Source organism: Eptesicus fuscus, chromosome 6 (assembly GCF_027574615.1).
Source record: "Eptesicus fuscus isolate TK198812 chromosome 6, DD_ASM_mEF_20220401, whole genome shotgun sequence".
Taxonomy (NCBI): Eukaryota; Metazoa; Chordata; class Mammalia; order Chiroptera; family Vespertilionidae; genus Eptesicus; species Eptesicus fuscus.
This window is the reverse complement of record NC_072478.1, coordinates 17,819,820-17,846,430: the sequence shown is the minus strand read 5'-3', so window position 1 is coordinate 17,846,430 and position 26,611 is coordinate 17,819,820. Positions and strand designations below refer to the sequence as shown.

The window sequence follows — 26,611 nt, the reverse complement described above, 5'->3', positions numbered from 1 at the left end:
ATCGATGTGTCTCTCTCATCGATGTTTCTAACTCTCTATCCCTCTCTCTTCCTCTCTGTGAAAAATCAATAAAATATATTAAAAAAAAAAAAAAGTCCTACCAGGTCCCCCCTTGCCGGGGAACAGTGGAGGATAGTTGTTTCAGGCTACTCTCTGGGGCTCCCCTCTGCCAGGCTGGAGGCCCCGAGGGTGCCCACAAGGCTGCCCTCGCTGTCTCATGCTGACTTGTGCTCTCTGGCCCACAGGGACTGTAGATTACTAGTGTGAAGACTGCTAATGAGCCCAGAGTGAGAGGATGCCAACTGCCTCAGGGCTCTAGTCTCTAAGAATTTAGTGCCCATCCTACAGAGAGTTTCTGCAATTTGCAGGCTGAGCTAGTAAGTCTGGAAGCTAAGGGCTGGTGCCTGACTGGCCCCTGAGATGCTGATGGAACTTGTAGATTCCCTGGGGCACCAGAATGTCAGTGGGTCAAGAGAATTTCATTCTCTCTATTCATTTGTCATCCATTTGTCCATGTGATCTTCCTTCCTTCCGTCTGTCCTTTCTTCCCTCCCTCATTCCCTCCCTCTTCTTCTTTCCTTCCTTCCTTCCTTCCTTCCTTCCTTCTTCCTTCCTTCCTTCCTTCCTTCCTTCCTTCCTTCCTTCTTCCTTCTTCCTTCTTTCCTTCTTTCTTTCTCCCTCCTTCCTTTCCTTTTGCCTCCTTCCTTCCATCTGTTCATCTATTCATCAACCTATCTTCCCTTTCTTCCATTCATATATCTATCTGTCTGTCTTATCCATCCTTCCATCAATTATCCATCCATCCATTCATCCATCCATCCATCCATCCATCCATCCACCCCCCTTTCTACGTTTCTTCCTTCCTTCCATCCATCCACCCACCACCATCCATACTTCCATTAGTTACCTTCCTTCCACCCTCTATCCACACCACTTATCTTTCTATTTCCCTCATCTGGCCATCTTCCATCCACTCACTTACCCTCCACCCATCCATACACTCAGCCATTCACCAGTTTGCCTACCCATCTATCAATTGACTCATCTGTCTACCCATTTAATACCTATCTATTCACTCACCTACTCATCTAACCAGTCATCCATCCATCCATCCATCCATCCATCTACCAGCCCACTGCCATTCATCCATTCCTTTTTCTGCTCACCCACAATCTCTTGCATTAATCAGGAGGCCACTGAATACAATTAGCTTGTGATTCAAATGTCAGTTATTGCAACTCAGAACATTTCTATGCCACATTGCCTTGTAGGGAAAGCTATACTCCCAAGGCATAATGCTCCCAAAATAGAAATTCTAAGCAACATTAAGTACAATTAATGGAACAATTGGTTTAGGAACAGCCACTATAATGCTGTATTGAGAAGGATTCTGAGACTGAATCTGGTTTAATGGAAAACACTGTGTATTTGTTAGGATACAGTTGAAATGTTGTAACAAAGGCCAAAATAATAGCGGCTTAAGTGAAATAAAATAGTTCATTTTTCTCTCACATTACAGCCCAGTGTTCCCTAGGGAGCAGAATCGCCCCTGGGTGGGAACCACTGAACTAGAGAGACACTTATGACCAAGTTATGGCTTAGTCCCTAAGGGCAACATAAACATTACAGCCGAGATCTGAATCTGGTGTCTGACAGCTCTGGCTTCGAAGTCCTGGCTCTGCTACTTCCTAAGTGTGTGGCTCTGGACAGGGACTGAGTCTGCCCATGCCTCCGTTTCCCTGTCTGTGAAGTGGGGACCCATTAGAGGACTGCATGGCTGAGCACTTGTACATGGGAGCTGAGGTCCTCACTGTTGTCTTCCGTGGGCTGCAGGCATCACTGCTATGGCGTGGAGCCTGGAAGAGAAGCTGCTGGTGGTTGGCACCCAGGATGGCATCGTGGCTGTGTGGGACATGGAAGAGCATCAGGTGGTCCACATCCTCACTGGACACACAGGTGAGTCTCGGGAGGTGGCTCAGGATCACCTTCTTCCTGGTGTCCCACATCCATCCATCAGTCCCCAGATCCCCTTCACTACCAATTCACTTCTCTGTATCAAAACCCTGGCTTTGATCCTGCATCTGTGAGTTATCACCACACAACAAAACACCCCAAAACACAGTAGCTTCAAACAATAGCTGTTTATTGAGCTCACCTTCTGTGGATTGACAAGTCAGGCTGGACCGAGCTGGGCAGCTGTTCAGGTCTGAGCCAGGCGTGCTCATGCACCTGTGATCAGTTAGTGAGGCACCTGGAAGCTGATCGGCCCAGGATGTTCTCAGCTGAGACAACTCAACGGTGCTCCACGCGGTCTCTCATCCTCCAGCAGGCGAGCCGGGGCGGAGGCAGGGTCTCTGAAGGGCAAGCACCAGGTCTCGTAAGGCCCGGCACTGTCCTGGGAACCGGCACCCTGTCCCATTCTGCTGGCCAGAGGAAGTCACAAGAACAGTCCAAAATCAATGAGCAGGGAAATAGGCTTTATCTCTTGGTGGGAGGAGTAGAGCCACGCTGCAGAAGGGATAGACCAGGGCGGGTAAAGCGCTGTGGACATCTATGCAATTTGTCTAGCACAGTCAAGTTTTCATTTCTGCAGAGTCCCATCATCACTATAGTTCACTCATTTGATCAATCATTGACTGTCTACTTACACCAGGCCCTGTTCTAGAGGCTGAAGTGGGACAGACCAGGGCTCAGACCAGGGTGAGAGGGGTAAGGCACACGCTTTGGATGTACAACTTAAAGGGGTACCCTGCCCGGGCTCCGTTGGTTGGAGCATCGTCCTGTACACCACAAGGCTGCAGGTTTGATTCCCTTCCTCAAGGGGTGTTTGGTTTTATAGAGTCATGTCCCTCTTAACGAGAAGAATCTGTTCTGGGACATGAGTCGTTAGGCAATTTCATCCTTGTGGGAGCATCATAGTATACAACTGGCAGGCAGGAGGTTTGTTTACACCAGCAGCATCACAAACACATGAGTGAGGCATTGCCCTACAATGGCTGCAGTGTCACGAGGCCATAGGGATTTTTCAGCTCCATTGTAATCTTAGGGGACCACCATCGTATATGCAGTTGTTGACCGAAACGTCATTATGTGGCATCTTACCTTATAATAGACAAATATGCAAATTGACCGCACCTTCGCTATGCCCAAGCCACGCCCACCAACCAAGCCATGCCCATCAACCATGCCCACCAGGAAACCGTTGCAGGGAAGCTGGGGTGCGGCGGAGCCCAAGGCCCGGAAAGCCGCCTGAGGCTTTCCCGGCTTGGGTGCCAGCAGGGTGCCTGCTCCAATGGCAGGAGCGAGTCGACCTGGGGGGTCGGCTCGCTCCTGCGATCGGGTCGCAGGGACACTGGGTGCAGCCGAGCCCAAGGCCACCGCCCAGGGCCAAGCCGGGACCCTGAAAGAAGGTAGAAGGCAGTGGCCACAGCCAAGGCCTGGGTCCCCGGTGCCGGCAGAAAACTGGTGCAGGCAGCCAGGTGAATGAAGGTCTATTGCACGAATCTTCGTGTAAACGGGCTACTAGTAGTCATATAAGCGATTGCAACCATGTTTGTTTGTTTTTTTCAGTTAACATCATATATTTTACCTTTTTCCATATCGTGTATATATCTCTAATTCATGTCAACAGTAATATAGTGTTATCTATGGGGGTATATTCTAAAGCATTACTATTTATAAAAATGTTGCTTGAAAATACCCAAATTGCAACAAATAAAAATCACCCACTATCTTGTTGGAATTTAAATTATAAAGACCTAAAACGCTCTTCCTTTAGTCTCTTCCCTTTTAGTCTCCTCCGGGAAGTGATCAGTGTTCACAGTTTGTCGTATACCAATAGCGAATTTTCTCCTGGCTTATGCTAACATAACTCTCTATAGGCTCATATACTTTTGAGTTTTTGTCAAAAATCAGATCATGCTATTTTATATACTGTGCTGCAACTTGCTTTGATCATAATATAATGTAACAATATTTTGTAGAGATTGAGAGCTTGGGCTCTGGGCTCAAATAGTGGCTCCATTACTTATTAACCAGGTGGCTTTGGATAAGTTACTCTATTCTGCTGAGCCTCAGTTTCCACATCTGTATAATAGGATAATAGTCATATCTCACACTGTTGTTACAAGGATTAAAGGAATTTAATGCATGTAGACCACTTACAACTATGCTTCTATGCTTAGCACATAGAAGCAGTAAGTGTTGGCTATTAAAATAATAATGATTATCATGGTCAACTGACATATATATATATATCTTTTTATTTTTAATGCCTGCATAATATCTTCATATAAAATAATGATACAATTAAAGTCCTTTTATATTCTTATTTCTGTAAGACATTTCTAGAAGTGGAATTTCTGAGTCAAATTGTATGCACGCTTTTCCTTTATTCTTCTTTTTCTTAGCTATTTATTTTGAAATACTTATAGACTCACAAAAGGTTGCCAACTAAAATAGCACAGAGCTCCTGTGTACCCTTTATTCACCTGAATGACAACATCTTACATAATTATAGTATATTATCAAAACCAAGAGATTGCACATTTTAACTTTTAATAAATGGCACCAAATTACCTTCTTACAAATATATGTCAACTTAAACTCCCATTAGCAAGGTAGGAGAATAACTGATTTCTTATGTCTTTGCCAGCACTCCAGCGATCAATCTATAAAATTTTTGCCCATATGATGGATAATAATAGTATTAGTATTTCATCTTGCACTTTTGTGGTAACTATGAGGTTGAGCATCATTTCATAATGCTTATTGGCTACTGTACTGTTTCTGTCAATTTCCTGTTTATATTCCTTGTCCAATTTGTGAGTAGGTTATTTGTGTTTTTCTTGCTTATTTGTAAGAACCTTTTGTTTATTAAGGAGAGTCTCCATTTATCTGTTATATACTGCAAATATTTTCTTCCAGTCTGTCATATGCCTTTCAGTTACATTTTACCTACTGAAGTTTTACATTTTTATGTAATCCAATTGGTTAATTTTTCCCTCATTATGTCTTCAAATTTTCATGTTTTGCTTAGAAAACATCTCTCCAAAATTATACAGTCTATAATTTTGCCTTGCTTTTCTTACACTCCCTGGATGATACGGAACTTTTAATTAGTTCAATAATCTCTTTTTATTACAGACTCAACATCTGGGCAGTTGATTTAATCCCAACCAATTGTTACACTCTCATGTTAGCTTTGCCACATTCCATTATTTCTAACTTGGTATGTTCAAACCTATCCATCTTTTCTTTGGTAAACCAGGGAATTTCCAAGCCAACAGGCATTTTGGTAGTTGGAAGGTCAAACTGTTCCCAGCTAATATCCTCTCCCCACCCCGGCCTGCTGCAGGAGAGGTGAGGTGTGTGACAGTGTTTGCCAGAGGGACGCAGGCCATCTCCGCCTCCAAGGACCGCACCCTGCGCTTGTGGAACTTACTCTCTGGCCAGGAGAAATTCACCATTTGGGATGGAGGCTCAAAAGACCCCACTGTACCTCAGAGCCTTCATGTGGATGAAGCAAAGAATGTTGTGTATTCAGCATCTGGCTCAAAGGTAACCAAGGTGGCTAATAAAAATTTAGTCACATGTGGCTTGCATTATATTTTTACTGAGCAGTGCAGGCTTAAATATTAGAGAAGTGTTGGTTGATTTCAAAACTGATTATGGAAATCATCTTTGTTATCAGCAGAAGTTTGCAGTTTTATAAAGCTACTGGAGGCCTGTTGCACGAATAGGCCTTTGCGCAAGAATAGGCCTTCCTTCCCCTGGCTTCTCTCCCGGCCGCCCGGGAGCCTGCAAGTCCCCATTCCCGGAGGAGCACCGCTCCTGTAGCTCCCTCCGCCACCCCTCTGCCCCCTCATAGCAGGCGTCCCGCCCCTCCCGGCCGCTCCTCGCCTGCACATGCAAATTAACCTGCCATCTTTGTCAGGTTAATTTGCATACTCACTCCTGATTGGATGTGGGAGTAGCGGAGGTATGGTCAATTTTACATGTTTGTCTATTATTAGGTAAGATTTTCGTTGGCTCATACCCTTAACCCTTTGCACTCGCTTGTTTTTTTCTGTATTCCTTTATTCTAATGCTCACCGTGTCGAGTCAAACTCGACATCCGAGTGCAAAAGGTTAAACATTCTTCAAAAAGAGGATCTTAGTGATTTCATAGGATTCCATCCCCTGGCTCCGCTATAGTTCATTTAACTAATCCTTTACTGTTGGACATATAGGTTGTGTCCAGCGGAGCTTTCAAATAACTGAGACAACTTTCCTTATGCACATATTTTTGTGTGTATCTCTCCTTAGTTCTTTAACATATACCCTAGAAGTAAAATTAATAGGCAAATGTTTACTATTTAAATGGTTACTGCTGATAAAAAGATACTTTTTTTTGTGAGGTTAAACAGGATAACTTCTTTAATCAATAATTACTTGTAATGGACATATATATCAATGCATATGGTATGCCTGACTTTTGTTCTATTATTAAACCTTTTTATTTTGCAGAAATTTTAGATTTATGCAAAAGTTTTAAGATGTTATAAAGAGTTACCACATGCCCTTGATCCAGCCTTCTCTAATATCAACATCTTACATAACTACATTTGTCAAAACTAAGAAATTAATACTGATAACTTCTATCAACCTAATTCCAGGCTTTATCAAATATTCCACAGATGGCCTTCTGCTCTTCCAGGATCCGATGCAGGATACCTCTCTCCGACCACCTATGTTTGGAACTAGCAGAGCGTTGAAAATAAAATGCATCAACTATGAAAAAGAACAGGTCTTGCATTTGACTCTGGAAAACTTGCAGCCTAGGTGTCCTACTGAGTTTTTCTCTTCATTGTCATCCTTCTGTTAGGTCAATGCTTGGAATCTGGAAACTGCGGAGCTGATTTTCCATATCCGGGGAGATGCCTCCGACCCCTGGATCTGCACGGCAGCGCTGGCTTCCCAGGCCACGCTGCTGACCGTGTCTGAAGGCAGTGTGGTCAGTCTGTGGAGCTCAGCCACAGGAAAAGTGCAGGGGAAGCAACACTTGTCCAGCATCAAAGAAGAAACACCTACCTGTGGGGTCTCCATGCAGAAACCAGGACACATGGTTGTTGGGTTCAGCAAGGGCTCCATCTCTTTGGTAAGCAACTTTATTGAATACTAGAGGCCCAGTGCATGGATTTGTGCACCGGTGGGGTCCCTTGGCGTGGCCGGTGGGGATCAGGCCAAAACCGGCAGTCCAATGCCGCCTGCTGCTCCTGCCTGCTGCTCCCTTTCATCCTGGCCCCACTGTGCCTGCCACGGACTTGTGCCCGCCATGGACTCGTGCCCAGTCAGTCCCAATCAGGAGAGGCTCACGCTACCCCTGCGTCTGGCACCCCTCAGTCAGCTGAGTGGCACTCCCACGTGCAGACCACCAGGGGGAAGCTCCTGCATTGAGCATCTCCCCCTGGTGGTCAGTGCGCATCATAGCGACTGGTCGACCAGTCATTGGGTTGTTCGGTCACTTAGGCTTTTACATATATAGTGATGTCAACATTCACTCAACTCTAAAGTGCTCAGATGTCCTAGAAGTTGGGAGAAACCATCTCACCATTGATCTTTTAATAAATGACACTTAGCTTCCTAATCCTAGAGATTCACAATTCAGCGGAGTTCAAGAAACATCTAATGGTGTCTCCTGGGGGATGGCCAATGCAGGCAATTGTTGGCACTCAGCCCTGCTGAAGATGATGTGGGAGACAGTGTAAGAATGAGTTTTAGCACTGTTCCCACCGAGGAGCCAGGAGTTGGGGGACTGCCCACCAGCTCCATCAGTGGTTGGACACTCCCAAGAGCATTCATACAGGGGCCAAGTGTGATGGTGGGATGGGGGTGGGGAGTCAGAAAAAATACCAACCCAGGTGCAGAGTTGTAGAGTGCAGAAAGCAACCTTCAGGAATCAAAAAGAACCTTGAAGGGATATTCACGGGCCACCAATAGCAAGTTATATAAGGAGTCTTGGGTGGAGAAACAGGGGCATCACACCAGGCACTGGAGGGGCTGTGGAAGGACCAGGAGTCCAACTGCACTCTCAAGAACTCAACGTAGGCCCTGGTCGGTGTAGCTCCGTTGGTTGGGCATTCACCCATGCACCAAAAAGTTGCCGGTTCTAATCCTGATCAGGGCACATGCCCAGGTTGTAGGCTCAGTCCCCAGTAGGGGGTGTGCAGGTGGCAGCCGATTGATGTTTCATTCTCACATTGATGTTTCTGTCTCTCCCTCTCCCTTCCTCTCTCTCTAAAAGTCAATTAAAAAAAACAACAACACACAAACTCAACTTAGGGAAGGAGATGAGCTTGCCCATGACATAGCCACACTAAAAGGAACAGATAATTTTCAGTAGAGGTAGAGGTAGTGTGTTGGATGGGGGAAGGAACAAATACTTCTGGAAGAGGTGATCTGGGAAGGCTCCCCGAGGGAGGCATTCTTGCAGCAAGAAGGATATCCAAGATGGAAAGGGAAAGATAGAGGGGATAGGGGGTATCGTGGTGGAGAGGTAGGACATGCCTGGCGTTTTAAGGGAAGGAGAGGTGTCATGGAAACAGGTCACAGAGGGTCTTCTATGCTGTGCCAAGGAGCTGAGAGTTTGATGAGGGGAGGAATATGGCCACTAGAGAATCATTCCAGAGCTCCACACTTCTGAACCTCATGGCCGCTTAGCCTCCCTGAGCAATCGAGGCATGTTTTATATTACCTGAGAGCTTCAGAAATACACACCTTACTTACAAATGCAACCAGCCTAGAGGATGGTATTTCCTGCAGCACTCTATGTAACAGGAAAACATTGATATGATCTTAAATGTTCATCTATTGAAAAGTGGTGATATGAATTTAGGAATATCTATACAATGGAAGATTATGTAGCCATAACAAAATCAGATAGTCTTGCCCTAGCCAGTTTGGCTCAGTGGATAGAGCATTGGTCTGTGGACCAAAGGGTCCCTGGTTTGATTCTGGTCAAGGGCACGTACCTCGGTTGCAGGCTCCTCCCCGGCCCAGACCCTGGTCAGGGCACTTGCAGGAGGCAACCAATCGATGTGTTTCTCTCACATCGATATTTCTCTCTGTCTTTCCCTTTCTCTTTTACTCTCTCTAGAAATCAATGGAAAAATATCCTCGGGTGAGGATTAACAACAACAAAAATCAGATAGTTTTGATCAGTGGTAAGGAAACTGTGGCCCATGGCCTGTTTTTGTGTAGCCCATAAACTAAGAATGCTTTTTCTAATTTTAGTAGTTGAAAATTTTTAAGTATCTTGTGATGTAAAAATTCTATGGAATCCATATTTCAGTGTCCATAAATGAAGTTCCATTGGCACACCACACCCATCCTATATAATAAAAGCATAATACGCAAATTGACTGAATGGCAGAACAACCGGTCGCTATGACACACACTGACCACCAGGGGGCAGACGCTCAATGCAGGCGGGCGGTAAGGAGCGAGGGGCCCCAGACTGCGAGAGCCCCGGACTGCGAGAGCCCCGGACTGCGAGAGGGCGCAGGACAGGCTGAGGACCCCCCCCCCCCCCCGTGCACAAATCTCATGCACCAGGCTTCTAGTTTGTTTATATGTTGTCTATGGCTGTGTTTGTGCCATAACGGCAAAGTTGAGACCATAAGGCCACAAAGTCTAAAATAGTTACTATCTGGCCCATTGCAGGAAAGATTTGCCAACTCCAAGGCTAGAGCTATCTTCATGGAAATTACAACAAATTTTCAGGTAGTGCTCGCTGTGTACTAAGCATTATTCCAGGCACTTTCTATTTGTTAACTTATTCACCCCTCAAAGCAATGCCAAGATGTAGCTGCTGCCATTTTCTTTGTTACAGATAGGTAAACTGAGACGCAGAGAGGCTCATATATGGGATTTGAACTCAAGAAGTCTAGCTCTAGGACCCATGCTCTTAACCGCTATGCTACCCTCTCCCCGGCACTATTGGCATTTGGGGCCAGGTCCTTCTCTGCTATGGGCGGCTGTGCTATGCATGGCCGGATGTTTAGCAGGATCCCTGGCCTCCACCCACTAGGTACAAAGTATCTCCCCAATCTTCACAACCAGAAATGTCTCCGGACATTGCCCAATCTCCTCTGGGGAGGCAAAATCACCCCTCAGTTGAGAACCACTGCCCCAGATACATTAAGTGAAAAAGCAACTTGCAAAACATCTGTGATGGATTGTGCAACAAAGGATGCTCGTGTAAACACTTATCTACACAAATGGATAACAGTCCCTTCTGGGGAGAAGGAAGAATACAGGGAAGGAGAAAAGATGCTCATGGTGTACACTGGGTATTTCTTTAAAAAAAAAAATATATATATATATTGATTTCAGAGAGGAAGGGAGAGGGAGAGAGAGAGATAGAAACATCAATGATGAGAGAGAATCATTGATCAGATGCCTCCTGCACGCTCCCCGCTGGGGATTGAGCCTGCAACCCAGGCATGTGCCCTTGACTGGAATCAAAACTGGGACCCTTCAGTCCACAGGCCGACGCTCTATCCACTGAGCCAAACGAGCTAGGGCTGGATATTTATTTTTAAAAAATATCTTATACAGTATTATTGCTTAATTTTTTAAGGTTTAAAAGAATCACATGTTTTGCCATGACTGGTATGCTCAGTGGTTAGAGCATAGGCCTGTGCACTGGATGTTCGTGGGTTCGATTCCCAGTTAGAGGCACATACCTGAGTTGCAGGTTTGATCCCCATCCCCAGTTGGGGTGCATGTGAGAGGCAACCCATGGATGTGTCTCTCTCATATCGATGTTTCTGTCTCTCTCTGTCTCTTTCTCTTCTTCCTCCTTCTCCTCCCCTTCCTCCCTCCCTCCCTTCCACTCTCTAAAACATCAATGGAAAAAATATCCTCACTCTTTGGGTGAGGATTAAAAATACATAAATAAAAATAAAAGAATCATGTGTTTAGCCCTGGCTGGTTTGACTCAATGCATAGAGCGTTGGCCTGTGGACTGAAGGGTCCCGGGTTTGATTCCTGTCAAGGGCACATGCCTGGGTTGCGGGCTTGATCCCCAATGTGGGGCATGCAGAAGGCAGCTGATCAATGATTCTCTCTCATCATTGATGTTTCTAGCTCTCTCTCCCTCTCTCTTCCTCTCTGAAATCAATAAAAATAATTTTTTTAAAAAAAGTTTACTTAAGCCCTAGCCAGTTTGGCTCAGTGGATAGATAGAGCATTGGCCTGCGGACTGAGGGGTCCCAGGTTTGATTCTGGTCAGGGGCACATGCCCAGATTGTGGGCTCGGTCCCCAGTGGGGGACGTGCTGTTCCCTCTCGCCCCAACAGATAATGACCGTAATGCTTTCGGCACACGGCTGATGGCAGTCAGGCGCTCCAAACCCAGGGCCTGGATTGGGGCTGAGAATCAGGGTTAATGAATGAATCTCACTCTTAGATTTGATCAAAATCGGCTCATTTCTGCAACTCGGGAATGGGGAGAACAGTGCTTCCTTCCTCTGGCTCGGCCTTGTGTTTTGATATTTGAGATCGCCAGATCTCCTCCGGGGCAGAAAACAAATGCTAGAATGTTCTCTGGGTCCCTGAGTTTGTTGCAACAACAAACAATAACAATGTCAACAATAATAATACCTGCCACTTTGGAAGAGCTGACTATGTGCCTGGGGGTAGGGGGGTGAGGGGACGGTTCTACACACTTCTTAGCCCAGAATAGCCCTGTGTGGCAGTCCTGGTTTCATCACCCATTTCACAGATGAGGAAACTGAGGCACCCAGGGTTTAAGGAATTTGCTTAGGATCACATTGCTGGTAACAGCCCTGCGTCAAACTCTTGACCCTGAACCCTTAAGCCTCTGGGAATGCTTGATGGGAATATTTGACTTTGTGCAGGTTTCCTCTGAAGGAGACAGCCTGCTGGGGAAGCTTCCGGAAGCTGTGGGGTTCCTGGTCATCTCTGAAGATGAGTCCCTTCTCGCCGCAGGTAGGGTTTAGCTCACTGGGGAGTGGTGAGGAGGCAGCTCTGGATCTGGTTGGAAGTGAAGAGGGGCTTGGAGAAAAGGCAGAGTCCTAGGCCAGCGATCAGCAAACTTTTTGCCAAGGGCCACGTAGTACACATTTTTGGCTTTGTGGGCCTGACGGTCTCTGTCACGACTATTGAACCCTGCCCTATAATGCAAAAGCCGGTGCAGCACGGAGCCAATAAATCTTTATGTATTCTGAAATTTGCATTTCATATTATTTTCACGTGTCATAAAATAGTCATCTTTTTTTAAAAATATATTTTATTGATTTTTTACAGAGAGGAAGAGAGAGGGATAGAGAGTTAGAAACATCGATGAGAGAGAAACATCTATCAGCTGCCTCTTGCACACCCCCTACTGGGGATGTGCCCGCAACCAAGGTACATGCCCTTGACCGGAATCGAACCTGGGACCCTTGAGTCTGCAGGCCGACGCTCTATCCACTGAGCCAAACCAGTTTCGGCTAAAATAGTCATCTTATTTTGAGTTTTTTCAACCATTGAAAAATGGAAAAACTCTTCTTAGCTCATGGGCCATACAAAAAAATAGGTGGCCAGTTCAGGCCCATGGGCTGTCTTTTGCCAACCCTTGTTCCAGGCAAATCTCCTAAACTCCCTAGGTTTGTGGTTCATTATCTTTGAAATGGGAGTGGATAGTCACAGGGACAGAGTGGGGCTGGGTGAGGGGATGGTGAGCCAGCCCACACAACGCCTGCTTTTAGGGCTTCCAGGCTAGCAGGGAAGATGGACACATAGGTAGGCACAAGAAAGACAAGAATCAGGGGCCATGGAGTGTGTGACAGGGTTTCCTTCTTCAGCTCGAAGCAGTCAAGGAAGGCTTCCTAGTGGAGGTGACTAACAGATGCTCGAGAGCCTGATTTTTTTAAGGTCTTCTCCCCACCCCCACCCCCAGATCAGTTTTAGGTTCACAACCAAATTGAGCAGAAGAGACAGAGATTCCCCATATGTCCTTCCCCCGCTCCCACGCGTGCATAGCCTCCCACATTATCCACATCTCCCACCAGAGTGGTGCATGTTGATAATCAACAACCCAACATTGACACACCACCCAAAGCCCACAGTTTACATTAGTTTTCACTCTTGGTTTTGTACATGTTATGGGTTTGGACAAATGTATAATGACGTGTATCCATCATTGTAGTCTCATACAGAGTATGTTCACGGCCCTAAAATCGGCCTGATTTTTGCAAAGCCGTTTCCAGGGGTCAACGACACTGTAGGTCAGTGCTGCCCGGTAATGTGAAACACAGAGGTGAGCCGTGTTTCTAACTGCGAATGTTCTCATGACCTTATTTCAAAAGGTAAAACGAAGCAGGTGGCCTTCATGTCAATAATGCCGTATTTAACCCAACACATCCAAAAATTCAACATGAAATCAACATAAAAAATCATTCATGGTATACTTCACATTATTTTTAAAATTCTTGTGTGACGTTTCCAAATCTAGTGTGTATTTGATTCTTATACTTATCTCAGCTCAAACCATTAACAGCCACCAACGGGACCCTATTGGAGAGTGCAGGGCTGATAGGTGAACACGTACACTCTGAGATCAAATGATAGGTGATAGATTGGTATATTCCCTCTGTCCTATCTCCAAAACAATGTCAGATGGCTTAAGCATGTGTAACATGTAGCACAGGAAAGGAAAACAAAAAACGAAAAATTAAGATGGAGTCAAGACCGAGGCCGCAGACACTGCGGAGCTCAGTGACCTAAACACTTGTTACAGATCACCCGGCCAGCGTGGCTCCGTTGCTGGCTCGATCAGAGTACATGCCTCGGTTTCGGGTTTGATCCCTGGTTGGGGAGTGTACCAAAGGCAACCAATCAATGTTTCTCACATAAATCTCTCTCTCTCTCTCTCTTCCTTCCTCCCTCCCTCCCTCCCCCAGCACTTCCTGACTCTCTTTCCTTCCCTTCCTGATTCTCCCTTCCTCTCTCTAAGCACATACCAAAACACCCCACAAACCCCTCCCCCCTCATAGTCGGGTTTCAAGTGTGGCTCTTATCAGCAGCCAATGAGAAGAAGGAGCCTGGACAGCTTCCCCATTCACATGTGTTTTTTTTTTTTCTTTCTTAAAATATATTTTTATTGATTTCCAGAGAGTAGGGGAGAGGGAGAAAGAGAAACATCAATGATGAGAAAGAATCATTGATTGGATGTGTCCTGCACGCCCCCTACCGGGGATTGAGCCCACAACCCCGGGCATGTGCCCTTGACCGGAATCGAACCCGGGACCCTTCAGTAGGCAGGCAGACGCTCTATCCGCTGAGCAAACCAGCTAGGGCGCCCATCCACAGTTTTGAGGACCAACCTGTTGGTTAGGAGATGTAGTCCTCATTTGCCCACCTCCCTGCTAGCAGTTTTCTCGACACCACATTCACCTCCAGGGGTCCTCAAACTTTTTAAACAGGGGGCCAGTTTACTGTCCCTCAGACCGTTGGAGGGCCGGACTATAGTTTAAAAAAAAAACTATGAACAAATTCCTATGCACACTGCTAAGTAGGCTGCTAAGCAGGACAGGCAGCGGCGGCAAAAACACCCGGCGGGCCGGATAAATGTCCTCGGCGGGCCGCATGTGGCCCAAGGGCCGTAGTTTGAGGACCCCTGATCCTAGACCATATGTGAGCAAGTGAGCAAGTCCCCTTGGGCAGCGTTGCCAGATAAAATACAGAACTCGCAGTTAACTTTCAGATGAACAGCAAATCAAAATGTTAGTACAAGGATATTCCACACAACATTTAGGACATACTTATATACCAATAAAATGCCTCGTTGTTCATCTGAAACTCAAATTTAACTGTGTGTGCGGTTGTTGTCTTGCTAAATCTGGCACCCCTTTCCCTCCCGCCTCTCCCCCTCCTTCTCCGCACTCCAGCCTCCTTGGCCTCCCAGGCCTCAGACACAGCAGGCCTGACCAACTCCTGGTTGTCCGTCCTGCCCCTGCTGTTCCCCCTCTCCCCGTGCCGGCCACTTCCTCATTCCTCTGAAGTCAGCTCACAGGTCCGGAGGTAACAAACCACCACGCAAATGCGGTGGCTTAACACAACAGGAATTTCTTCTCTGGCTGTTTTAGAAGCCAGAGGTCGGAAATTACAGTGCTGGCAGGGCTGGCTCCCTCCACAGGCTCCGGAGAAGAATCCTTTTCTGCCTCTTCCAGCTTCTGCCTTGTGATTCCTTGACTCGTGGCCACATCCCAGTCTCTGCCTCTGCCTTCACAGCGCCTTGTCTGCCACGTGTCTGTGTGACATTTTCCCACGGCACCCAGTCCCCTGACCACATTGCCCTTATCGGAAACTATAGCCGTTTCATTTTCCTTCTTTCTTTCTTCCTTCCTTCCTCTCTCCCTTCTTCCCTTCCTCTCTCCCTCTTTTCCTTCTTCAAAACAATTTACTCTGTGCCCAGCTTTGTGTTGCATTCTGGGATACCATGAGCAGCCCAGATAAGCAGTCCCAGTCCTCAGAAAACTCATTGTCTTCTCATCATAAATATCTTTACTGTTGTTCTGTGAGATTATTGATCACGGTCAACCCCCAGCCCCCTCCTCCCAATGGTAGGCTCTGTGAGGACGAGGGCTGTGTCCATCTTGCTCACCATTGTATTCCTCCCCCTGGCACATAGTAGGTGCTCAAAAAACGTTGTTGTCTCCATTGAATTACTCAAGCTCCTCCAGAAAGGAAAGGCATAACCCCGGTCCCTGCCATTTCAGGCTTTGGAAGATCCGTGCGGACATTCTTGGCCAACTCACAGGGGTTTCATCGATTCATGGCCACTGACCTTGAACATGAGGACACAGTGGAGACGGCTGCTTTTGGTCCTGAGAACAATGTGATTGTCACTGGGTCCCGGGACGCACTCATTCAGGTGAGGGGGGAACCTGGGACCTGTCATCCTCACCTCTGCCTCTGAAATAACTAGTATGATTTTTTTTTAAGGTATCTTGGACTTTCAAAATATAGAAACCCACCAAAAAACTAGTGCAGGCAAAACAGGGCAGGTCATTGGGAGGATAAGGGGTGGGTGTCTCCTAGGACCCAGTGACAGACCTGGGGGAATTACCAAAATATTCAGAAGAAGAGATAGCATTCCCACTAAACCTGAAAGTCTGGGAGGACTTTGACCTTTAGAGTGGAGCCGGGCCTGGGGAGGGGAGGAAAGTTCCTGTTAAGCTCAGAGTTCTCAAGGTTGGGTCTCCATCGTTCTGATCTCACCACAGCTTCACATTCTTAAAGAGTTTTGAGATACCCACCCCCCAAGAGCTTTTGTTTATGTGGGTTATATCAGTTTGATCCATATGTTTTTAATAGCTGATTTATTTTGAAATGATTTTAGTATTTCAAGAAGAGTTATGTCTAAGAGAGTCCCCAAATATTTATCTACTCTTCACTCAGCTTGCCCCAACTTGCACATATCATATTATCTTGGTCCCTTTATCAAAACCAAGACATTAACATTGGAATAATACTCTTAACTGATCTGCAGATTTTGTTCCAATTTCACCAGCTTTCCCATAAATGTACTTTTTTCTTTAAAAAATATCTTTATTTATTTCAGAGAGGAAGGGAGACGGAGAGAAAGATAGAAACATCAATGATGAGAGAGAATCATTGAATGGCTGCCTCTTGCATGCCCCTACTGGGGATCGAGCCCACAACCCAGGGAATGTGCCCTGACCTGGAATGAACCATGACCTCCTGGTTCATAGGTCGATGCTCAACCACTGAGCCAAACCAGCCAGGCCAGTTGTACTTCTTTTCTATTCCAGGATCTAACTCAGAATACCACAATGCATTCAGTTCTTATTGGCAATTACCATATTAGAAATTAAAAATAAGGAAATTCAAAAGTACTTATCCATTAATTCAGTAGCATGAAATGTCAACATAATATCTTACTTTTATGAAAATAATTCCATTTTCTGAAACAAACCAAATAACTCATTAGAAGAGTGTCATTATTTCACATTTTGGCAAATCTCTTTCACATCTGACTTAATAGAAGACTATTGGACTCTCCTACTTGATTCTGCGTACTCCTATCTGTTATAATATCACATGTCCCATAACTCTGGAAAACTCCACTGTTTTCTTGTGAGAGGAAGAGAATGGAATAAGCAAATAATATCTTAGAATTATTATGAAAATAGTCTTGCTTTTACAGAAAAGGCTGGGGAGGTACCCTTCAGGGGTTCCCTGGAACACACTCTGAGAACTGCCATGATGGTAGAATTGTGTTTTATTTATCTTTGGGGAGACACGAAGGCCTTTGAACCTCAGCCTAAGAAATCACCTTAGTTGGACAAATGAACTTAAGCATATTTTCAAACTATAGCTGCATAAGGAAGAAGTCAGCTCTGCCCCTCTGCTCTCCATCCTCAGGTGTGGAGTCTGTCAGAACAGGGGACCCTGCTGGCCATCCTGGAAGGCGTTGGGGCCCCCGTGAGCCTCCTGGCCCAGGGTGGGGCTCTGGTGGCATCTGCTTCCCCGCAGTCCTCATCCTTCAAAGTCTGGGATCTCACTTACACTCAGAAGCCAAGAGCCCCTGCCCCATTTCTGGACCGCACTGGCCTCACTGCTGTGTCACACAATGGAAGCTACATTTACTTCCCCAAAATCGGGGACAAAAACAAAGTCACCATTTGGGATTTGGCAGAAGGTTTGTATAAGCACGGTCAGTGTGTGTGGGTAAGCACTGAAGTCTCTTTGGGCCGCCATAACAGAATACTATCAATTAGGGTAGTGGAAACAGGGAAACTTGCAGTAGCCAACTGAAGCTTATGGATGATGAAAGCATTGAAAAATTGGAAAAACTGTGGAATGAGCATTTCTATGATCCATTCCTTTTTTTTTTTTTTAATTGATTTCAGAAAGGAAGGGAGAGGGAGACAGATAGAAACATCAATGATGAGAGAGAATCATTGATCGGCTGCCTCCTGCACACCTCACATGGGGGATCCAGCCCGAAACCCAGGCATGTACCTTGACTGGGAATCAAACCATGACCTCCTGGTTCATAGGTTGATGCTCAACCACTGAGCCACACCCACCAGGCTATGATCCATTCTTAAATTTTTTTATTTTTTGTTAATCCTCTCCTGAGGATATTTTTCCATTGATTTTTAGAGAATGGAAGTGGGGTTGGTGGTTAGGGGGAGAGATACAAGAGAGAAACATAGATGTGAGAGAGACCTATCAATTGGTTGCCTCCAGCACGTACCCTGCCAGGGCTGGGAATCGAGCCTGCAATCCAGGTAAGTGTCCTTGACCAGACTTGAACCCAGGACCCTCAGTCTGCAGGCCGATGCTCTACCCACTGAGCCACACCAGCTAGGGCTATGATCCATTCTTGATGCAGGCTTAAACAACAGACATTTATTCCTCACAGTTCTGGAGTCTGGGAGTCCAAAATCAAGTGTTGGCAGACCCAGGATTCGGTGAGGGTTCTCTTCCTGGTTTGCAGATGGCCATCTTCTCACCGTACCCTCACATGGTAGAGAGCAAGTTCTCATGTCTCCTCTTATCGGGGCCCTCATCCTACTGTGACCTAACCACCTAATCACCTCCCAAGGACCCCACCCTCATGACCCAATCTCCTCCCAACGACCCCACCTCCAAATACCATCACATTCGGGGTTAGGATTTCAACATAAGAATTTGGGAGGGGCACAAACATTCAGTCCATATCACCCCCATACTACAGCAAAATTGTAAGTGGCTGATAGGAAACAGGATTTGGTTTTATAAATTTCTGGCCCAGGGCAATTGATAACCGGTTGTCAGTCTCTGTTTTAGTTCAGGTTCCAGGGAAAGCAGGGCATGTGATGGGGAGATTTGCCCAAGTGCTGTATAGAGGGGAGCTCCCAGGAGAAGCCTGGGAGGTAGTGAGGAAGCAGACAGGGCCGGGGGGGGGGGGGGGAGTGGGGGAACTGAACAAGGGCAGGGGGTTCAGCCTGGTCCCATGGGGAGCTCTAGAGCATAAATTGCACCTCAGAGTTTTCCCATTCAAAGCAAGGGGGCCAGCATTTTGAACCCCATATTAGGCAGTCATTGGCCTGATGCCATCCTTGGGGGTGGAGTGGGCATAGCCCCCAGGCATTTCCAGATGAAGGTTCCCTTGGTAAGGGCAGTGGGAGCCTCGGGTCTGGGTGAACTGGCCAGTAAAAGGAGTCTGGGTGTTTTACCAACAGTATCTGCTCCCACTGTGTGAATAGAAATATAGAAATTCCTGTTTATGATAAAATAATGTAAGAAAAGAAATTCATTCTCAAGTTCCTGCATTCATTGATTTGACAGATGTTTGTGTAGTGCCAGGCATTAAGGGGGTGAGTAAGACAGATTCTCGAGGTGCTTGCCTGCTAGTTGCGGGGCAAAACCAGATGAAAAGGAATCGAGTGTGGTGGGGGATAAGATAGGAGTCGGCAAACTCTGGCTCGAGGGCCAATTCCAGACAGACCCGCTTGTTTATATATTGTCTGTGGCTGTTTGGGGGGATACAAAGGCAGGGTTCAATGGTTGCCACAGAAAGCATATAGTCTGCAAGGCTAAAGTATTTACTCTTTAGCCTTTACAGAAGTTTGTAAAGGAAACATTTGAGATGAGGTCAAAGAGGTCATGTGAGAGGAGTGGGAAGTCACTGGTGGTATACAGAGCAGTGAGATGGTGAAATTTTCTTTTCTTTTTGATTAATCCTCACCCAAGGGTATTTTTCCATTGATTTTTAGAGAGAGTGGAAGGAAGGGAGAGAGGGAGAAAAAGAGACAGAGAAACATCAAGGTGAAACACATGGATTGGTTGCCTCCTGCACGCACTCCGACTGGGGCCAGGGATCAAACCTGCAACCCAGGTACATGCCCTTGACCGGGAATTGAACCTATGACTCTTCAGTCCACCGGCTGTTGCTCTAACAACTTAGCAACACCAGCCAGGGCGAGGTGATGTAATTTTCTTTTCTTTTTTTAAATATTTTTTCAAATATACTTTTATCGATTTCAGAGAGGAAGGGAGAGGGAGAAAGAGATAAAAACATCAGTGATGAGAATCATTGATCAGCTGCCTCCTGCACGACCTCTAGGTGGGGATCGAGCCCACAACCTGCACCTGTGCCCTGACCAGGAATCGAATTGTGACCTCCTGGTTCATAGGTTGGTGCTCAACCACTGAGCTACATGGGCTGGGCATAATTTTCATTTTCAAATCCTTGGATGGTTTTGTGGCAGGAGTGGCAGCAGAGAAACTTGCAGACGCCAAGTTGAAGCGTATGGCTAATAAAAGCATTAAAAAAATCTGAAAAAACAAACAAACATGGAACGAGCATTCCTGATGTGGTCTTCTCCCTGTGGCAGGTGAAGAGCAAGACGCCCTGGACACCTCCAATGAGGTCAGGTGCCTGGAGGTCGCCGAGCAGGCCAAGCTCCTCTTCACGGGCCTCGTTTCCGGCATCGTCCTCGTGTTCCCCCTGAATTCCAGGCAGGATGTGATGTGCATCCCCCCTCCAGAGGCCCGGAAAGCTGTCAACTGCATGGCCCTGAGCAAGGGCGAGGAGCACCTGGCCATCGCCTATGACAGCATCGTCTTGGTGTTGGACATTAACCCTGGGGACCCCTGTCCGGTCATCGATGGGCCAACCTACACCTTCTACACCCAGCTGCCCGTGACCATATCCAGCGTGGCCGTTCTGGCCGACTACCGCGTGATTTACGGCATGACCGACGGCGACCTCTTCCTCTACGAGTGTGCGAATTCCAAAGTGTTCCCTCTGGAGGCCCACGGGAGCCGGGTCACCTGCGTGGAGGTCAGCCACAAGGAGCAGCTGGCGGTAAGCGGGTCCGAGGAAGCCCTGCTGTGTCTCTGGGACCTGGAGGTGTGCAAGTGGAAGTTCGAGATGAGTTACACGGTACGTGGCCACGCTAGGTCCCGGTGTTAGAAAACGAATGACCGGAGTCGTTTATTAAGTGCGCACACTATGGGTCATTGACCAGGGTCGGGACTAGGATAAGAAAAGTGAGGCACTTGCCTCGGGAGTAGAGTTTATCTTTTATTTTTAAAAAAATATATTTTATTGATTTTTCACAGAGAGGAAGGGAGAGGGAGAGAGAGTTAGAAACATCGATGAGAGAGAAACATCCATCAGCTGCCTCCTGCACACCTCCTACTGGGGATGTGCCCGCAACCAAAGCACATGCCCTTGACCGGAATCGAACCTGGGATCCTTGAGTCCCAGGCTGAGGCTCTATCCACTGAGCCAAACCGGTTAGGGCTCAGAAGTAGAGTTTAAAGGGGTACCCAAAACTCAGTAATTAAGAGAAATAATATTTTAATACAATGTTTAAAAAAAAATCACAACAAAAGCAAAAGATCCACGAAAGAAAAAAAATCAACATTTTAAATGAAGACAGGAAAAAAATCCTGTACTGGCACGGCTCTGCCTCGCTCGCCCCAATCCTGACTGTGTCATTCTCTCACTCACTGGCTCTGACTGCACAGGCCATGGCAGGCTTCTTTCCAGCACTGAGGAAGCAGCTGTCACCAGGGCAGGCACCCACAGTCCCGCCTCTGGAGCCATGGTCTGTTCCGGGTGACACTAGATCCCTGTGAGGGTAGAATTTTTTGTTTTGCTCATTGAGATGGTCCCCATCCTTAGGAGAGCTCCTAACATATCCTCAATAAATGTTTGTGGAAAAAATAAATAAAGCAGCAAATATGTGATGGTTTGGGGAACAGGCCTTTGGGGAAAATAGGACAATGTCAAGAGGGTGGAGAGTAGCCTTTATTAAGTGCACACACCAAGGGGTGCTGGTTAAGGTCAAATAAGTCCTGTGGAGTAGCATTCTAGGCAGAAGGAACAGTAGCTGCAAAAGCTCTGAAAAGGGAAACCAGTGACTCCTTCATATACAAAGTACCTTGGAGTCCACACTGCCTATCTCAAGCAGCTATTATAATTTTGTATTAATATTATGAAGAACTATATTATATATTTACTAGAGGCCCGATGCACGAAATTCATGCAATAGTAGGCCTTCCTTCCCCCTGCCGGCACCAGCTTCCCTCTGGCACCCGGGACCAGGGCTTCCCTCCGGCCGCCAGCAGGCACCGGGGACCCAGGCTTCCCTCGCAGCCCGGGCTTCGTCCGGAAGGACATCCAGAAGGACATCCAGTCTAATTAGCATATTATGCTTTTATTATTAGAGGTATATTCATATTATATACACATTATATAAAAATATACATATTAAAATATTCTCTAATTTAACCCTCACAATGACCTTGTACCATTGGGGTTATTATTCCAGTTCTTCAGTTGGGTAACAAAGGTTGTACCTTAGGTTGCAAGATGTGAAAATTGTTAAATACAGGAAGATGACCTTGTATTAAGTGAGCAGAGTATGAATAGTTTTATCTTAAAAAACTTTGTCCCACCTTATTTATTTTTATGAAGCCACTATGAGGCTGGGATGTAAATAATATTTTGTCTTGTTGAGATGGGAAATGTCACTGTTGCAGTTACGGGTAAACACACCTAGCTTCCTGATTTTTCTGTTTTTTCTGTTATTAAAAAACAACAACTTAATTTTGGAATGATTTTAGAATTACAGAAAAGTTTAGATTTACAGATAGTACAAAGGTTCCCATTTACTCACCCTTCGCCCAGCTTCTCCTGATGTTATTATCTTACGTAAAAAGAATGTTTGTCAAAACTAAGAAATTAACATGTTAATCGTATTTTACTAACTAAACTATCAACTTCATTGGGACTGTATGTTTTTGACAAATTCCCTTTTTCCATTCTAAGATCCAGTCCAAGAGCCCATATTGCATTTATACAGAGCTTTTAATTAAAGTCAATTATAGCTAATACTTGTATAACTGAGGCCATTTAAGAATTAAATCCTAGAATTTTTGCTCTCTAATGCAAAGTATCTCTAAGACGCACAATCTAGTCCCAGTGAAGGTATGTTTTGATCCTGGAAATATCAATACCACCTGTTTCACCAGGTTTTCACTGGATCCATCCTCCATGGGGTGCTTACAGCCTTGCTTCTTACACACATGCCTTGGGGCTGGTGTCCTGTGTATCTTTCAGTCTGAAATCAAGATCACATTGTCTTTTTCAACAGAACTCTTACTGCCCAGGAGTCCAATGTGCTTGCTTCTCCAAGGATGACAAGTATGTGTACGCAGGCTTGAGGGATCGCTCCATAATTGTCTGGAGTGTGCTGGATGGTGAGTCATTTTACTTTGAGAACAGGACTGAGCTTAGATCTGGAGAAGAAAGCCCTGTTCTGGGCTGTGGGCATTAGAGGTCCTATTCTGGCCTCCTCTAGCTGATTCTCTCCCAGGTCTCTATAGACCAAGGAGACAGGCCTACCTGGAGCTATAGCTCTTTGTCTAGACCCCTGCTCTAGATACTTGGGACTCACCCTCCCCATCTGGCCTTGAGGCCTCTTTAGGCCTACACAGGCCTCTTCCCCAGGTCCATCCTTCTGAGGGTGGACCATGCAACTAATGTGCATACTTCTAGGCTCAGGGGATAGCCATGGAGTGTGTGCAGGGAATCTGGATATCTGAGGCCCCTAGGAGTTTAGGATCAAGCTGGGTGTGGGAAGAGAAGGGAGCTGAGCCACAAACAGCTGGAGGTTGGCTCTCCCACACCACTGCCTTCCAGCATGGAACTGCAGAGACTGAGAATTCTCAACCTAAACCTGACCTTCCAAAGGTATATCCATCAATGTAGGAGGATAGTACATATTTCATTTAATAGTTTATTAGCTGCATTTGCAACATTTACATATTGTGTCTTATAGGATGTGAGCCTTGATTCATTCTCTTGCACCAGGCCCTGTAAAAGTTAGGAGCAGCCTAACTTTTGAAAACCCCACATCTCTTGGTCTGTTCAATATTACACTAGGGGAATATTAATAAGAGTTAACTCTTCTTTTGTACTGGGTACTGTCACTGAGCCATTTAATTTTCTCAACAGTCACCCTCATTTTACAGAGTAAAAGCTGATACTCTGAGAGATGGGGTGACTTGCCCAAGGTTACACAGTGAATAACTGTGTAGGCTGTGGTTTGGAGCTGGTCTGCCTGCTCCCCAGGCTCATCTTTTTCACCTTCCTACACTGTTTCCTATAGACAGTGGCTGAAGGGTAAGTGCCATTGCCATTTGACAAATGAAGAAGCTGAAGTTCAGAGAGGTTAAAAGACTATCCCAAGGTCACAAAGCAAGTAAGTGGCTGAATGAATATTAGGTAGAGTCAAATACATTATAATAGAATACATTGCAATCCAATACATGCAAGCCAATACATTGTAATCTAATACATCATAGTCTATTACAGTATAGCAAAGATACCTGGAAAATGACACATGCCTCAAAAGCTGAGGTCTGTGAATTGTGGCCTTAAAAGCCCATCCTGGGCAGGTTCAGAACTTCTTTTTCTACTCTTCCTCCAATAATAATAATAATATTCACTGAGCTCACTCTGGGCTGAAACTGATATTAATCATCTACATGACATCTTCAAACCTTCAGAATTCCCCTCAGCACATAGTTTCAGCTATAATTCTCATATTGCAGATGAAGCAAGAGGGACTCCGAGAGGTTAGATGTCATGCCTGACCAAGTAAAGAGCATAGCAGATATTTGACCCCATGCAGCCAACTCTTGAACATGTGAAATTGAATCTTTATGGCCCTGATTTTCTCATTTGTGCTGCCCTGACCTCCACCCCTACCCCCCCCCCCCCACAGGCACCCTGCTGGCCAGCCAGTTTGTCCATGCCATAGTGAACAGAATCATCCCAACCTCCAATGGCTTCATTGCCCCCACCAGACATGGATATCTCATCCGTGAACGATTCCAGTGCCCTTCATCAAGAACCTCACAACAGGACCCTCTCAAGAACTTCAAGAAGGCAGTGTGGATGGTCAAATCAAGGCAGAGAGAAGAGTTGGCTGCTGCTGCAGGGGCACTGCAGGACTCAGGATTAGGGGGTGCCCAGAGAAATGAATGCAAATCAAACAAACGCTCACAAGTCTGCCTGATAGTGTAGCACCACCTGTGGGGGTAGGGACTCCAATCTGGCTAAACTGAAGAAAATTATGTGTTGATGTATAGCTGGACTCAAGGCCTCATATCATGTGACCCAGACCTTGCTTCTCAATATCTTTCCATTCCTATATCCTCCTTGTGGGCTCTATTTGCAGACCTGCCATCCCTAGTTTAGCAACATGGTAACCAATTCAGTAGAAAAGAGAGCTTCCCTTTCCTTACAATTTGAACTAAAATCCTGGCCTTGATTCTATTGATCCCAGTTGGCTCATATGCCCATCCCGAAACCAATCAATTGTCTAAGAGAATGTAGCACTGTGATAAACCATAACTGACCCAATGACCCAACTGCCCACTTGGGCTGTGCATGGAGTCAACACCATCCAACTATGTGGACTGAGAATGGAAGAAGCTATTCCCAGGACAGAAACTGGGGTACTGGTACCAGGCAAAGTGGGGATGGAGGGATGTGAGACTGATCAACCCACAGGTGTGGATTACAAAGCCTTACAGTTTATAAAGCACCAGGTGCTATGATCTGATCCTTATCACAGCCCATACGTCAGGAAGGGCATGAGTTTCTGCATCCATTTTACAGGTAAGGTAGCTGAGCCTAGCTGTGATTTGCTTAAGTTAATAGCCCTAGGTGCATGAGCTCTGAGAAACAAGAACCAGGAGCCCTCCTGTCCCATCCTTCTTGTACCACCTGGCTCCAATTTTAGTCTCACAAGTACAACTACCTATTCCATAGGTGGCACACTGAAATGCCCACAGGGGCCAGTGAAACATCTTAATGATTATCATGCATCTGGGTGAGGAGCCGAGAGTGGAGACAATGGGAACATGGAGGACACATGCTCAGTCTAGGGTGGGCATGGGCACCTTGACTGTACCTCAGAATTTCCATGAGGAAAGCAATCTACTTTTGCCAGAGCTTTCTGTTGTCAGCAAAACCACAAGTCTTGACTTTTAGGCAAAATATTCCCATTTTTAAAAGTTGGTAATTGCCTCAAATTTACATCTCCAGACATATTTAGCCTATATTTCTCTAATTCATAAGCTGACTTCATGACCCAAGCTGGCGTTAAAACAATAAACTCGTTAGAATTCTTCCATTTCTACTCTCTAGCTCCCAAACTTTGAGGATAAAGATGCTTTTAAAAAAAATCTTTAAAACCGGAGGCTCTTAGAAGCAGATGGATAAAGCTGCCAATATCTCCCTGATATGCTTTTGGACCATCTCTGCCCTGTGCAAGTTCAACAGTCCCACTGTTTCCATTCCACTCAAGCAGATTTTGCTTCTGTGTCTGTAGTCTTCTGAAAGACCCACTTGGTTCTGGGGCTTTTGTTGAAGAATAGGAGAATCCAAATCTTTAAGGTGCTATTCCTTCTTTCTTCTATGATATGTAGAATTTCACAAAAATTAAACTTAGAAAAACAGAAGCTTTTGAACGGGATGTGACCTTACTGACTATCATGTTTAGTTGTTTCCAAGGAGGGCTTTG

The 26,611-nt window shown here is 45.9% G+C and overlaps 1 protein-coding gene across 1 annotated transcript in view; it reads left to right on the top strand.

The window, feature by feature from the left end:
• Window positions 1-25,107, top strand: part of NWD1 (NACHT and WD repeat domain containing 1) — a 60,269-nt gene extending 35,162 nt beyond the window's left edge. The window contains exons 10-18 of the mRNA XM_008157809.3: window positions 1,834-1,956; window positions 5,357-5,559; window positions 6,866-7,138; window positions 11,903-11,993; window positions 15,767-15,921; window positions 17,436-17,712; window positions 20,399-20,949; window positions 23,171-23,276; window positions 24,806-25,107. Coding sequence (XP_008156031.2) covers window positions 1,834-1,956; window positions 5,357-5,559; window positions 6,866-7,138; window positions 11,903-11,993; window positions 15,767-15,921; window positions 17,436-17,712; window positions 20,399-20,949; window positions 23,171-23,276; window positions 24,806-25,107 — 2,081 coding nt within the window. The remainder of the gene's footprint in view (window positions 1-1,833; window positions 1,957-5,356; window positions 5,560-6,865; window positions 7,139-11,902; window positions 11,994-15,766; window positions 15,922-17,435; window positions 17,713-20,398; window positions 20,950-23,170; window positions 23,277-24,805) is intronic.
• Window positions 25,108-26,611: the final 1,504 nt, after the last annotated feature.